We start from the raw sequence: 17,013 nt of genomic DNA on the forward strand, positions 1-17,013 counted from the left end.
TTTAAATACTAACCTCCTGAGTAATAAGATAAAGTAAAAAATTAAATAAAATTGTCTAATGAAATAATAATGGAATAATAATAGTCATGAATAATTAATTTGAATACATTAGTATTATTATTACTGAACCAATAGGGCTTACCTTCATTGTTGGGGGGTGCAAATCGGGCCCAAAATCTTCAAGTGGTGTGTAGCCAGCATAAAAATAACCATTTTTTTCTTAGTATAAAGAATATTTTAATAATCTAAACAACTTTTTTTCTACTATAAAGAACATTTTATGGAATGGAAAGATTCCATGGATGTTAAAGTTTCTTCATGGAACCATAGATGCCAATAAAGAACCTTTATGGCCCGAGTTTTTTAAGCTTGTGCTGATGATCAAAGATTTACTCACTTGATATTAAGCTGTTAACAACATACTGAACTGTAAGTCAGAAAAAGAGTCAAGACTTTTTCCATTCTTTGATTGAGATTGCTGTGATAATGGAAAGATGTGATGTTGTGTGTATGTTAAAGGAGAACTCCGGTCAATTTTAACATTGAGCTCATTTTTTTGTAAATTTGGAGTGCTGTCAATACAGAGAACAACGACAAAAATCGTTGTTGCCTACACCGTGTTATCCTCTTTTTAAAATTTGCACCCTGTTGACTTCAATGGGGCAAGTTTTAAACCTGCTTTTAGCCTCTTAACATCCTTGATGTGTCATTACAAGTGCACAGGTCATGTGAGTGATTCCTTCGGAGTGAACACGAGTGAATCTGACTGCAGTAGATGTGAAAGATATTAATAAAAATGATGTTATTTCAGCCAGCGCACATACCTGTGTTTACTTCCTGTTTTCGGTCGAAGTCCACAGTAGTCGATTGTCAAGTTCACACGCATAGGTTTAGTTACCTTTGATCACGCGCGTGAACTCGACAATCGATTACTTTGGACTTCGACCGAAAACAGGAAGTAAATACAGGTATGTGCGCTGGCTGAAATAACATCATTTTTATCCATATCTTTCACATCTACTGCAGTCAGATTCACTCGTGATCACTCCGAAGGAATCACTCACATTTTCTGTGCACTTGTAATGACACATCAAGGATGTTAAGAGGCTAAAAGCAGGTTTAAAACTTGCCCCATTGAAGTCAACAGGGTGCAAATTTTAAAAAGAGGATAACACGGTGTAGGCAACACCGATTTTTGTCGTTGTTCTCTGTATTGACAGCACTCCAAATTTACCAAAAAATGAGCTCAATGTTATGTAAATTGACCAGAGTTCTCCTTTAAGGGATCTGACATTGCTTTTGCCTCTGTCCAGCTCTTCAATTTGAGAGGTTATTGAAAAACACAATCACCGCAGGAGTAATCAGGACACAAGGAGAAGAGAAAGGCTTGATGCTGATGGAGGATTAGGCTTACACACACACACACACACACACACACACACACACACACACACACGCACACGCACACGCACACGCACACACACACACACACACACACACACACACACACACACACACACACACACACACACACACACACACACACACATCACTTCACTTCACTGCAATTACTCTCTCCTTGAATTTGAAATGCAGAGTGATTGGCATGATTACATTAATCTCTTCATTGTTTTTTCCTATATCATTACCAGAGAGGGCCGGGATACTTGTTGGCCTCAAAAAGAGTCAAAAACCACTTTGCGACAGGATTTATACATACATCTTTATAGATCTTTTTTTTTTTTTACTCCTTTGGGATCTAATTATATTGTGTAGTTTGAGTGTAAATACAAAAGTAGACAAATGTTGTTGTTGTTTTTTGCTATATAATGCCATATTTCAATGCTATATTAATTAGACAAGCACACATGGTATGAGATTCGTTTCATCTTAGAAGTTACAATCCATTCATGCTCCTAAATCTTATTTTGACTGAAATATTAATTGTGTTGTGAAATTCAATATATTTTCAAAGGCTTTTAATCAGCCTGGCTGAAATGAATTCCTGTGATGGGTTCATGTTTGCTGCTGTGGGAAGGTTGAGGCATGTGAGTGTTCAAGCATTATGGTTGCCATAGCAACCTCTCATCACCCTAAGAACACTATTGTCATAATCAGCACGTCTGTCAAAAGAGGGAAATCTGTCACATGGTCTGATGTTCACATGGAACACACAGATGTCCCATGCACTGCTACAAAAACTGATCTCCTAATTCAAAGAAAAAATCAGAGATAAATAACCATGTATAATTAAGTTTAACTATTGTTTTTTTATTAATTTTAATTATCAGTAATATATTGTGCACACTTTAGGTCTCATAAGGATTTTAAAAATAGCTGCCTGCTTAACATATTGTATACGTAAGCAATAAGGTACGAGAGGCTGTGCTGTATCGTGAATAAGTAACGGCTGAAGGGCGTTAGGCATAGGCACGACGCGAAGCGGAGTACCTTGCCTCGAGTACCTTATTGCTTTTATTTTATCACAATACAACTATTAAAGCCGAAAAACATGTATCTATGCATCTTTTATGAAGTAAAATCACTAAAAGCCTTCCTTCCGCTGGAAAAAATAGTCCCTGACCGTAAACAGCAACAAAAGTTACATACATTATTTCGCCAATAGATGGCGGCAAAGACCGTCTTTATGAGTGAGTCAGTCGTAGAAGACTTTTAGCTGCTACATTGAAAGGAATCAAACTTGTGAACACGGAGAAGGAAGACGCAACTGACAGATGACTATGGGCACGGAAAAACCCCTTAACGTCCGATATCGCAGCGGACATTATGAATATTACTGACCTGAAGGAAAATGCTATATCTACTGTAAATGCAGGTACACTCGCGTACTCGATCTCTCACAATATCGATGAGATCAAACGTGTTTAAGTTACTAAGAGTGGTTGCTAGGGGTGTTGTGTAGTGATACATAGAACAGTAGGGTGAAGCGGTCATAGCCGTGTTTTATCGTGAATAAAACACAGCTATTGACCAATCAGAATCAAGGATTGGAACTAACCGTTTTATAAATGCTGATATTAAAATTTGGTCATGCATGCCTAATGTAAGAAAAGTTTATGCGAATGTAAGCCAATATTAAATTTTCAAGAAATCTGAAGAAAAAAATATTCACTGTAATAAAAAAGAATAAAATTAAATTATGCATGTCCACATACATAAATTAGTATTAATAATTTGAAATAAATGGAAACTGTGAGCAACTCAATTTCCACCAGCAAACAACATGTATAGCAATATTCTAATCTAATGGGAATAAATAAAGAATGATAACTAGAATATAGATGTTATTTGGAAAATGATGTGCACGTCTATAAAAACAGAGAGCTGTGTTCTTAGTTAGAAACTGGAGGATCATTTAACAGGTTGTTGAGCTGATTCTGTAGGAGATGTAGAGCAGAACAGGATAACAGCGTTTAATGCTCCGGGTCAAAGCTCTTCCCTTCAAAGGAACAGCAAAACTGTGCTGTAAAAATCCAGCCATCCAGCCATCTTCCTAGCGTTATTCCTGCTCATTTGCAGGGTCCGCTTTACACACATTTGATTTGGCACGTCGGATGCCCTGGGACAGATACAAACATTACATATTGGTTGTTTTATGGGACTAAACATACAACTCCTACAAGCAAGTGCAATTTATATTCATGTACTTTGAAATGTAGGCCTATATGCTAGTGACTACAGCAGACTGACTTTCTAATCAAGCATGTGTTTTATAGTATTCTGAAATGTGCAATGGTATTAAACAGATCCACTGCGCAGTTGTTTAATTGTTCTATTTTTTATCAGTTCTGCCTGCGAGAGAGTGGCAGAAAAACAAAAAAACAAAAGAGAGCAAATCAAATGAATACGTAGGCTATATCGGGTTAGTCAGTGACCTCCTGCTGACCTTAAGCGAGCGACAGCTGCAGTGATTTTAAAAGAAGCATTTTTTCCCTCTTCATGGGAAATGTATATGGTTTCCAAAAACCTTCTGCAAACACAATACAATAGCATTCTGCTCACTTATCAAAGGCATTATCACAGTTTCCACAAATGCATTATCAAACTTTCTGCAGGTTCAGTTCACATGAGGTTTTAAAAAACAGGCATGTGGGTGAATTGGAGTCATTTGTAATGATTTTGGGTGGAACAACATGGCAAAAAGTTTCAGTTTAGGCTGAATGCAGTCTTGAAACTATTATAGAGTGAGTGAATGCGAGTGAGCAAGAGAGATAGGCAGACAGTAGAGTGTTTAGAGATAGTGATTATCTTTACCTTCTGGCTGCTTGAGCTAAGAGGCTTTTAATTGATCTGAATGTTTCTGTACGTGATTCCAAACAAACACAGTGAGACTCAGTGATAGTTTTATTATCATAACTGAATACTTAATTAGTAAGTATGTATTTTTAAGTTAATGACCAATGAGTATCTGTTCATTCAGTCCACAGTATAATCAATAGACATAAGGTGCATTTTAGATCAGTTACACACAAGAGTTAATCAGTATGTCTCAACACTGGTTGGAATAGGTGCCTTAATCTGAGTGAAAATTAGGGCCACAGTGGCATAACACTTGCGCCCAACAAGTATGCTAGTCAGATGTGGCTACATTAAGCATCACCAGAAATGACTCCAGTAGGGTCTATTTAGAGACAAAACCGACAATTACCAGCTAATTATAGCACCTGTGTGAAAAGCAAATCTGGATTAGCCCATACTCTGCAGCGACATCATCAGTCTACTATAGTCACTATAGAAAGATATTTCTTACGGTGGACTACATCATAGCTTTTCCCTAAAGGCTGCGACAGTGACGCGCTGCCTCTGTCACTCGGTGTCCTCGTGACATGAAAAGCTTCGCAGTCGCTGAGCTGAAGACACTTAGCCTCCTCTGAGATGAAAGAGGACTGCTGATAAGAACAGCACTGCAGTAAATCAGATTGGTGGAATGTAAGAGAAACGTTTGGATGAAAATGGACTTGTTTCTAATCAAAGTCTGTGCATATTATATCTACATTCAGAAAAAAGGTACAAAAGGTGTCACTGGGGCGGTACCCTTTCAAAAGGTACACCTTTGTACCTAAATAATGCATGTTAGTACTCCAAAGGTACATATTGGTACCAAAAGTGCACATATTAGTACCTAAATGGTACATACTTTTGAAAGGATACCACCACAGGGACAGCTTTTGTACCTTGTTTTCTGAGAGTGTATATGGCTTCCCCTTGAGGGAAGTGTAAAAAATAAAGTGTAGTACCGTTTACTTGTTTGAATGATTAATGTTTTATGGTCTGCATTAAAAATATAACTAATGCATGAATTAATAAATACATAAATGAATAAAAGGGGAAAATAAGAACACAATCGTTCAGAGCTCAAAAAATATCTTCCTAGATTTCAATCAGGTTAAGGAGAAGTTCACTTTTAAAATGAATATTCTGTCATCATATACTCACCCTCGTGTTGTTTCAAACCTGTATGAATTTCTTTCTTCTGCTGAACAGAAAAGAAGATATTTAGAAGAATGTCAGTAACCAGACAGTTTTTGGGTCCCATTGACTTCCATAGTGTATATTTTTTCCTACTATGGAAGTCAATGGGACCCAAAAACTGTCTGGTTACTGATAATCTTCTAAATATCTTCTTTTCTGTTCAGCAGAAGAAAGAAATTCATACAGGTTTGAAACAACATGAGGGTGAGTATATGATGACAGAATTTTCATTTTAAAAGTGAACTTCTCCTTTAGAACAAAGATTGATATCCATTCTATGCTTTATAATTCAGATATTACGAATTACAAGACTCTATAGTGCTGCTTCTGATATACCAAAATACAGTATATGAATTACATATTAATGTCATTTTTAATCAAGCTTGTGCAAACGAGGCAAAGCAAACTTGTAAAAATGTGAGGCTCACAATCACATAGGCCTATCTTAACCATCAAAAATTTAATTACAATTTGTTTAGTAAAATAAAGCTGGAATTCAGATTTTGTATCTTGCCTTGAGATCTGTGACAGATGGCAGATGTTAAAGGGCGGCTTAGTCCTTATTAGGGGAACTTAATAATTTTCTTTCGGCAGGTGACATGCTATTAAAAGTTATGTCTTTGCAAATGTTTCAATATATTTTATATTCATTTCACTCACCATTGACTCGCATGTGCTGTAAGGTCAGCTCAGTTTAACTGAAGCACACATAGGGCTGAGGCCAAGAAAGAGTATTAGGTGGCTCAGATAGGCACTCAGGCCTAATCTGGGATTAACAATACAGCTCCGCAGATTGCCTTAAGGATTTCTCAGGTCTCATTAGCATGGCTGGGATGACCATGTTGATGCCAGAGCTGGTGATATCGGTATAGTGCCACAAATGCCTGCCACTTTTTTCAGTCAATCACTAATCTCTCAAAGTGCTGGTTCATCAGGACAAAAACACTGCCTGGGAGCATAGAAAAATGTACAATCTGGACAATGCAATTATACAAACATAAATAAATTAAGATAAAAAAGCAACATATTTGTATTATTTTCTGAAAAAAAGTCAAAGGATGTAAATGTGTCAATTAAAATAAATCATAAAAAAGGAAAGAAGTCAAGAAAAAAGGAAAAGCAAACATTACAAACATTAACGTTTCAGTTTGTTGTAAAAAAAAGAAAGAAAAGGCATTGCTAATGAATATTAATTAGAAGACGAGCCCTACTCTCCGCCCACGATCACATCGAACGGTCATCGGAGGAGTATCCTTTAGCAGTCTAAATGTGGACATTTAGGAGACACACATTAGAAAAAGTGGATGAAAACTGATGTCCAAAAATGCAAACTCGAATTAGTTCTTTGAAAATGGGATTTTACATAACATTAAGCAGGATCGCCAACTGCTTCAACCAAAGAGCAACTTGAAAAGGATTTCTGGCTGAATCTGGTGCCCTAAATCTGTTGGACTATTAAATATTGTTGCTTCACAGGTAAGGTAAATCGATTACATATTTACTAGACTGATGTAAATGTTACACAATTGGCTTTAATTTTTTGTTTTTTGGTAAATGTCCCATACTTTGTTGTCTTTGTTGTTCGTTAGTGTTTCCGACAGCATTTGTTGACGAGTCGATAAATAACTCGACAAGTCACTAAAATATTGCATAAAGCATCAATAAGGCTAGCAACAAATGGAAATGAGTTAACAGAATTCCCTTTCAGAGCGTTTTGGCGCACGTGCAGCAGTGCGCAGCTTTCCAACTAAACCGTTTAGTCACAATAAACCAGTCCAGATTTTCACTTGTCGATTGTGGAAAGAATCATTGGCAATATAGACATTACATTACAATGTCAATGTTACCTATACTGTAAAAACAGCCACCTTTACCATAAGGTAAAATGATATCTTATATATGTAATTCTACTGTAATATATGAAAACGTTTTTGTAGAAGGAAAATACTGAATTATCTTATAATTTACATAAACATAAATTATTACTTTATATAAAATATTTAATATCCTAACATTATACAGCTAATTTACTAACATACAAAGTTAGGAACTGTAAATATACAGTCACCCCATAATGCTTGTAATGATCATCAATGTAATTTTACAGTGAAATTCTAGCAACCTAAAATTTTGAAATACATTAATAATAATAAGAGTAATGTATTTACTCTGTTTAATTTACTCTGTAGGTTTGTGATTTAACATAATCACTGATTAAGCATTTAAAAGAATCAAGAGAGCTGGTTTTCCCTTTTAAATTTATGATGACCGTACAACGAATGGAAAGAAAGACCACCCTGGGCTTGTCAAAGTTTTGGTGTATTGTTTGGGGTGGGCAGCGGGACCTTCAGATGCTCAGATGACAAGAACCCTGATGGATGGAAATCAGGACTGCTGACAAGAAGTTGCTGCGTGTCCTCAGCATTAGCTTCATTCTGGATTTGGAATAGATTACACGAATAGCATTGGTGGTGTTAGTCTAATTAGACTAATCTTCCCACAACGATACAATAAAACTAAACGTCATTAGATGGAGATCATCGTTCTTTTGGTCAAAGACCCTGAAACCACAAAGCAATATTTTGGAGAAAAACCGGTTTAGGAAATTTACAGTCATTTTTGTTGCATATGAATAAGATGCTGTTTTTAATAAATGCATCACTCAGTTTAACCAAAAAGAAATTTTCGACTAATTCTTGCTATATGCAGTCACACTTTCTAAGACGTCTATATACATGGTGGCTTAATATCAAGTGGCTTTAAAGTACATCTGGGTCATGATCTAGCATAGAGATGGGCCGCTGATCTTGTTTAGTGTTTAAGCAGTAAGTATTTTTAGGTGATGTGTGTTTAGATGGCATTGCTGTCAGAGTAAAAATGGGTTTGCAGAGATCAAGTCAATAACAGGTTCTTGTAATCTCTTCAGATTTGAATTCCACTCAACTTTGGGTTGATACAACGTTACTATCTGCAATGATTTCATTAATGACAGCCCATTGAAAGCCTTATTGCATTAGGCTTTTGAGCATAATTTATTTTCTAAGATCAAAAACATGCTTTAAATGTTTAATAATTCATGCTTTTTTTTGTTATGGTGTTGTCCTTTGTTTGTCCTTATTATCAAGCACTGGATGCCTAGAATAGGCAAAGAAAAAAATGGCGAAGATTTGTACAGAGCAATCGTTCCCATCCCGACACAAGCTCTCGGTCCGAGCCTCTAAAGATGACCTGGATCAGACTGAAAATGGCATAAGCAGGTTAGAATAACAAGACATGACCTTAAAGGGTTAATTCTGCCAATTTTTTTTAATTCGGTCATTAATTACTCACTCTCATGTCATTCCAAAATCGTAAGACTTTCATTCATTCCATCATCTTTGGAACATAAAATGATCTTTTTGGTTCAACCTGAGAGCTTTCTGTCCCTCCATTGACAGCCTACGCAACTACCACTTTCAGGCCCCAGAAAGGTAGTAAATACATCTTTAAAGCATTCCATGTGACTCCAGTGGTTTAACCTCAATTTTATGAAATGACGCAAGCGCTTTGTATGTGCAAAAAAAAAACCCTGCTCTCGTGAACGTGCGTTTGAGATTAATATTTTGTCCTATTTAGTGGTAAATTATGTTTTTATGCGCAAAAAAGCACTCGTATCGCTTCATAAAATTGAGGTTAAACCACTGGAGTCACATGGAATGCTTTAAAGATGTCTTTACTACCGTTCTGGGGCCTGGAAGTGGTAGTTGCGTAGGCTGTCAATGGAGGGACAGAAAGCTCTCAGATTTCATTAAAAAGATTTACATTTTTTTTCCAAAGATGAATGAAAGTCTCATGGGTTTGGAACGACATGAGGGTAATTGATGACGGAATTTTCCTTTTTGGGTGAACTACCCCTTTAAAAAGGTCATATAGTACATTTATAATCCTTTTTGTGCATCATTTACAAGGTAAATGTTTTTGCGGCAAAAAGAGTTTTAAATGGCCAGTGAAATGGATTGAGTGAATTTTTCGACTTTAATTTTGGTTTTCACAGACTGTTTTAGTAAAAGTTAAAAAGTAATGACCTCTTCGCATATGAAACATGAAGGATGCGGGTTTGTCGTATGGTCAAATGTAGTTTGGACTCCTCCATCCTTTAATAACAGCTTTTTTGAAAATCTTTTTTGAAACGTTCACACAACGATGTATGCTGGAAACAGCTGGAATTAGACTGAAATGATCCGGGATCTTGTTAATAATAAACTCTAAAAAGTCGGTCTATCGGAACATTTGGATTCTTCAGGAAGAGACAATACCATTCAAAAGTTTGGGGTTAGTAAGATTTTTTTTATGAAAGAAATTAATGCTTTTATTCAGCAAGGATGCATTAAATTGATCAAAAGTGACAGTAAAGACATTTATAATTACAAAAGATATCTATTTCAAATAAATGCTATTCTTTGAACTTTCCATTCTTCAAAGAATTATCTTCAAAGAAAAAATATTATCATGGTTTCCCCAAAAATATTAATCAGCACAACTGTTTTCATCATTGATGAGAAATTAGTTTCTTGAGCAGCAAATCAGCATATCAGAATGATTTCTGAAAAATTATGTGACACTGAAGACTGGCGTAATGATGCTAAAAATTCAGATTTGCATCACAGGAATAAATTATATTTTAAAACATATTAAAATATAAATCAGCTATTTTAAATTGAAGTAATATTTCACAATAGTAGCCTACTGTTTTTGCTGTAAAAAATGCAGCCTTGTTGAGCATAGAAGACTTCTTTCAAAAACATAAAAAATCGTACAGACCCCAAACCTTTGTATGCAAGTGCTACACTTTGTGCTTTTTCTGATTGAACATAAATAAAACTAAGTTTGGATAACGTTCTCACATTTTTTTCTGTTCTGGTGTTTTGCCATTTTTGCTGCTTACTTTCAATAGTTTCTATTTAAGAACATTATTTAAGTTCTGAAACATAATTCCCTCCACACCTTTTCTCAGGGCACATTCTCCATGTGAGGACACCTCCTCTGATATGCAGGGGATCATTTCTACTGGAACCAGCCAGTTTCAGGAGTCCAGGAGAAGCTCTTTCACAGGTGCTGGGGCTATGGCAAGGTAACATCCGAACTAAACCTTTCATCTAGTTCACATAGTGAACCCTGATTACCACTAAACCAAGTCAAATGCACACTGAGCAGTAGATCTGTAGTAGTGAAATCTGATTTTAACATGGAAAGAAGTGAACCTCTCATCAACCAAGCCAACAAAATTTGAATGTGTTAAGTGCGCATTTGACATGGGTGGAACAGAAAGCTACATACTGTATAAAGAGCTTGGAAGTGTTTCTGTTTGACATCTTACGGTCTCCCAGGCTCACCCAATTTCTGGTAATGCTGAGGAACTGGGCTTCACACAGAGAGGTTGAGCGTCCCGACTCCTTCTTGGAGCGATTTCGTGGACCTGACCTCAAAGACTTATCTAGCCGAGGAAGTAATGCCCGATCCTCTATAGGCCTTCCTGACAAGCCTCATAAGAGGAAGTAAGTCAAGATTTTCTGTACAGTTTCTTTGTACAGACAAAGATGCCTTTGGTGTAACGTGGAGTCCTTGAAAATGAAAGATACGTGCAGAGAATCATGCTGGATCTGTGTGGAAAAATATCCGTATTGTGTGCAGATGATTCATAAAACAGATCACAGAGCTGAGGATTCATTACTTGTTGGACCAGAGGTTATAAAATGAAAACAGTATGTAGATTTCCATGTAGAAATGTCCTTTAGGTAAAACAGTATTGCAATAAATTGTAGAATAGAAACAGATGTTGACTGTAGATGTAGATACTAAATCAGCTTTAGTGATGGTCTAGTTATCCTAGAATCAGATCCCTCAGAATTTAATACACAATAATAACACCAAAATGAATGACTTTTGCTCCTTAAGAAAAGCCAGTCATTGGCCTCTGGCAGTTTACAATATGAACAACTGCAACAACACAGATGAGTAAGTACCCTGTAGAAACAGCTCCACAAGATATAAACCCCTATTTAATACATTATAAATATTAACCAAATTATTTTATATGGTAGATTCTAGATTGTAGAATCCTAAATAATGAATGAATGCTAATAGTGATGTATCTCAAATATGCAACTAACAACAACAGATGATAGTCTGTGGTGTTTTGTATGAAGTTAGTACATTGCCTTCACAGTGTTCAGTGAACATTGGTAAATTTTTTTGTACATTTGGAGTGCTGTCAATACAGAGAACAACGACAAAAATCGGTGTTGCCTACACCGAGTTATTCTATTTTTAAAATTTGCACCCTGTTGACTTCAATGGGGCAAGTACTAAACCTGCTTTTAGCCTCTTAACATCCTTGATGTGTCATTACAAGTGCACAGGTCATGTGAGTGATTCCTTCAGAGTGAAAAATTTAGAAAGATATGCATAAAAATGATGTTATTTAAGCCAGCGGAAATACGTTTACATCCTGTTTTCGGTTGAAGTCCAAAGTAATCGATTGCCGAGTTCACGCGCGTGATCATAGGTAACTAAACCTATGCACGTGAACTCGGCAATCGACTACTTTGGACTTCAACCGAAAACAGGATGTAAACACGTATTTCCGCTGGCTTAAATAACATCATTTTTATGCATATCTTTCACATCTACTGCAGTCAGATTCACTCAGAAGGAATCACTCACATGACCTGTGCACTTGTAATGACACATCAAGGATGTTAAGAGGCTAAAAGCAGGTTTAGTACTTGCCCCATTGAAGTCAACAGGGTGCAAATTTTAAAAATAAAATAACTCGGTGTAGGCAACACCGATTTTTGTCGTTGTTCTCTGTATTGACAGCACTCCAAATGTACAAAAAAATGAGCTCAATGTTAAAATTGACCGGAGTTCTCCTTTAATGGTAATGCTGCCCTCTGCAGGTTAACATGAGAGATTACTAGTGGTAGTTCACAGTAGTGACCCGTAGATTTCGGATTAGTTGCTAATTCAAATAAAAACAACCCAAAATGTTACCTTCAGCAAAAAGGAGGACAAAAAGGAAGAAATAAAAAAAGATGAGAAAAAGGATGGAGACGTAAAGGAAGAGAAAAAAGATGAGAAGGAAGAGAAAAAAGACGAGAAAAAAGATGAGAAGGAAGAGAAAAAAGATGAAAAAAAGGATGAGAAAAAAGACGAAAAGAAGGATGATAAGAAAGATGATAAAAAGAAAGATGCTCCTCCTCCGCTGTGAGTATGCCACAAATGACATTTTAGTTTTAGTGAAACCGATATTGACAGTCTCGTCTATCAGTAATATCTTAAGATGAATGCTGTGATTTAGTATACGTGTTTATGTTTGAAAGCGGCCAGACGATAATCTAATATGTGTTTTAGGAAAGAAGTGTGGATCATGGACCCAGCCTCTGACAAGTATTACAGATGGCTTTCAATCATTGCAGCCCCAGTGTTTTACAACCTGATGATGCTGGTGACAAGGTCTGTTCATGCAGGATCTCTCATGACATCGATACATTTAGATGTGCGCAGAGATGTGGCATATGTTTCATTTTTCATATTTCTCCAGGGCCTGTTTCAATGAGCTTCAGAACACTTACACAATACTTTGGATCATCCTGGACTATTCGTCAGATGTAATCTACTACACAGACACATTTGTCAGAGCAAGAACAGGTATGGTGGTTACTCACTGAAAGAATAATATTGATGGAATGTCTATTAAATAGGATTAATATTAAATATTATAACACACTACCATTCAATAGTTTGGGGTCAGTTAGTTTATTTATGATAGAAAATAATACCGTTATTTCACAAGGACACGTTAAATTGATCTAAAGTGACAATTGGCTTTTACATTGTTACAGAAAAATCTGATAAATGCTGTTCTTTTGAAAGAATCCTAAAAAAAAATTCCAGAAAAAATATTTAAGGGGTCATGAACTGCATTTTTTAAATTCTTTTGTTTCATAAGGTGTGCTTATTATGTTAGTAAGATTTTTAAATGGAAAATTTTTCATAATTTAGAAATAAAATGATTTGAATGCTCTGTTGGAAGGGGCGTGTCTGCTGTGAGACTTCAATGTAAACTCACTGCTATGATTGGCTAAAATCTTTGCATATGAAATAAATATTACATGTGGAACGCTCTCAAAATCTTTTACTCTTTACTATTACTGCTGTTGAGATGAACTATTGATAGCATTATATTTAGATATACTGTAGCTGATGACAGACATGTCTGTTGAGTGCATGAATGCAGTGATCTCATTGATTTCTACACCTTCATGAATGCTTTCATCATAAATAACAGCGTAAAAACGATATAAATAAGAGATTCAATGTGCAGTGTAGACAGCATCATTGATTATAACGGAGTTTTGGCGAGAGTCCAGAACTCAGTCACTGATAAACTCACGCTGTGTGACCGACAGCTCCAGCGATTGTAAAGGTTCGTTGATCGCTTTATGTATATAATTTATTCACAAATTAAATAACAGATCATTTTCATACTAAGAGAAACAATGTGAAGTTGACCATTTAGTCACTGGCTTTATTTACTGACGCATAAACAGCAGTAAAATGATTTTGAGACAAAGAACGTCTGACTGTACATGAATCCTTACATATCAGAAATCACTGATCAAAGATTAAGCATTAGAATTTAACACGGTTACTTACATATTGTGGCATTACTGTCAAGGTCCATATCTTACAGGAAAAGTCTGTTTGCAGAGCCTGCACCAAAATTGCAGCTGATTTATCAAAGAATCCACAGTTAAATGTACCGAACAAACAAATATTTCACAATATTACTGTTCTACTGTATTTATAAACAAATAATAGCAGCCTTAGTTAGCATAAGAGACTTTCAGAAACATTAGGAAATCTTAACAATCTTAAAAACCTTACCAACTTTTGAATTAATGTGTATATTTGATATTAACAAGCATTACAACTAGATAGTACACTAAGTTACACAAAGCTTGTTACATTTTTATTCTTTTTCTTTTTTAACATTTTTATTGTCATTTTCAGGGTTCTTGGAGCAGGGTCTTCTTGTCAAAGACGGCAAGAAGTTGATGGATCATTACAAGAAAATCCCACAGTTTAAATATGACATGCTCTCGATGATCCCGACAGATATATTAATGCTGAAAGTGGGATTCAACAATCCCGAACTTCGCTTCAACCGCCTCTTCAAAATGGCACGTCTCTTTGAGTTCTTTGACCGCACGGAAACACGAACAAACTTTCCGAACATTTTCCGTATTAGCAACCTCGTACTTTACATCCTGATTATTATTCACTGGAACGCTTGCATTTTCTTTGCAATTTCAAAAACGATTGGTTTTGGAACTGACACATGGGTATATCCTAACATCAGCCACCCTGAATATGGCCGCTTGGCCAGAAAATACATCTACTGTCTGTACTGGTCCACTCTCACTCTCACCACCATTGGAGAAACGCCACCTCCCGTTAGAGATATTGAATACTTGTTTGTCGTTATGGACTTCCTCATTGGAGTGTTGATTTTCGCTACCATTGTCGGTAACGTCGGCGCCATGATCTCCAACATGAACGCATCTCGTGCTGAATTTCAGGCTAAGATCGACTCCATCAAGCAGTACATGCAGTTCCGTAAGGTCAGCAAGGACCTGGAGGCCAGGGTCATCAAATGGTTTGACTACCTTTGGACGGAGAAGAAAACTTGTGATGAGAAGGAAGTCTTAAAGAATCTCCCAGACAAGCTCAAAGCTGAGATAGCCATCAATGTCCATTTAGACACGCTAAAGAAGGTGCGAATCTTCCAGGATTGTGAAGCGGGACTTCTTATAGAGTTGGTGTTGAAGCTGCAACCTCAGGTGTTCAGTCCTGGAGATTACATATGTAAGAAGGGCGACATCGGCCGAGAAATGTACATCATCAAAGAAGGAAAGCTTGCCGTAGTGGCCGATGATGGCGTCACGCAGTTTGTGGTGCTCAGTGACGGCGCTTACTTCGGAGAAATCAGTATCCTTGGAATCAAAGGCAGTAAAGCCGGTAACAGAAGAACGGCAAACATTCGTAGCGTCGGCTATTCTGACCTCTTCGCCCTGTCTAAAGATGATCTCGTGGAAGCGCTTACCGAGTACCCAGATGCCAAAAAAGCCCTGGAGGAGAAAGGAAAGGCTATTTTAAGAAAAGACAACCTTCTTGATGAGGCGGTGGCAAGCGCAGGCGCAGATCCCAAAGATCTGGACGAGAAGGTTCAACGCCTAGAGGGCAACCTTGAAATCATGACTGGCAAATTTGCCAAGCTCATGGCAGAGTACATGTCCTACCAGGGAAAGATCAAACAGAGGATCACCAACATGGAGAGCAAAGTGAAAACACTACGAGTCGAAGATCTCTCTGAGGTTGTTGAGGACAAAAAAGAAGAAGAGAAGAAGACAAAATAGTTAACAGCATAGACATTGGGGTTAAAGGGGTTTCCTTTCCATGTACATATTCCTTAACATAGTACATTACTTTTAAACTGTTTATACTTATCTATTTATACATTTTACATATGACAACATTGTACTAATTGCCACATGTGTGTTAAAATGGAACACTTGTTCAATATATGCAGTATGGAACAACTCAGATGGCATAAAATGCAGGATTTTGTTTATATGCCCTCGGGAGGGAGAGATACACTATCGTTCAAAAGTTTAGGGTTGGCAAGATTTTTTTGTTTTATTTTTTTCAAAGAAGTCGTATGCTCACCCAGGCTGCATTTTTTGATTTGCAAAAATACAGTAGTATTGTTACAATTTAAAACATGCTGATTTAGTGCTCAAGAAACATTTCTTATGATCAATGTTGTAAAAAGGTGTGCCGTTTAATATTTTTCTGAAAACCACGACACTTTTTTTTTCAGGATCCTTTGATAAATAGAAAGGTCTAAAGAAAAGTATTGATTTTAAATAGATTTTTTGTAACATTATACATGTTTACTGTCACTTTCATGCTTAATAAAAGTATTAATTTCTTAAGAATTTATTAAAAAAATGACCCCAAACTTTTGAATGGTAGCATATTTTTATGGTGAATCCCAAAAACAAGTAAAAAGGGTATTCAGACTGTATCAGGGCTACACTTGCAGACAAGGCATTAATACTCTAATTGTTCATTTGGCAGAAGCGTGAGAATATATAATTTATTCATTTGATGATGTTCTGATTAAGCTCATTAAACAATTACTTTATTTCAATAGTATTACTAATAGAGTTGCTCGAAAAGAAAGAACAACTTAACCACATGAACCATGATAAAAACATCCCAAACACAAACCATAACATTTTAGTGTCCAAACCAAAGTACCCAAATGTGTTCTTTAATAAATGTTCTAACAAACGTTGTTTGTTTGATAAAAGCATTTCATTTAAAAGTAATGTAAAACAGAAGATGGACTTCTCAACAGACAGTAGTGTGTGTGTTTAGTACATGAACGGGTCATGTTAAGGATCAGAAACT

The 17,013-nt window shown here is 36.4% G+C and overlaps 1 protein-coding gene across 1 annotated transcript; it reads left to right on the top strand.

Annotated features, from left to right (window-relative positions):
• Positions 1-8,649: 8,649 nt before the first annotated feature.
• On the top strand, positions 8,650-16,250 carry cnga3a (cyclic nucleotide gated channel subunit alpha 3a; the record flags this gene model as incomplete). Its single annotated transcript, XM_081379960.1, has 8 exons — positions 8,650-8,750; positions 10,487-10,603; positions 10,860-11,027; positions 11,428-11,487; positions 12,532-12,738; positions 12,886-12,987; positions 13,076-13,182; positions 14,548-16,250. The coding sequence occupies 8 exons, from the start codon at positions 8,650-8,652 to the stop codon at positions 15,951-15,953; spliced, it is 2,268 nt and encodes a 755-aa protein (XP_081236086.1). The 3' UTR covers positions 15,954-16,250.
• Positions 16,251-17,013: the final 763 nt, after the last annotated feature.

Source organism: Scardinius erythrophthalmus (genome assembly GCF_964197995.2).
Source record: "Scardinius erythrophthalmus genome assembly, chromosome: 12".
Taxonomy (NCBI): domain Eukaryota; kingdom Metazoa; phylum Chordata; class Actinopteri; order Cypriniformes; family Leuciscidae; genus Scardinius; species Scardinius erythrophthalmus.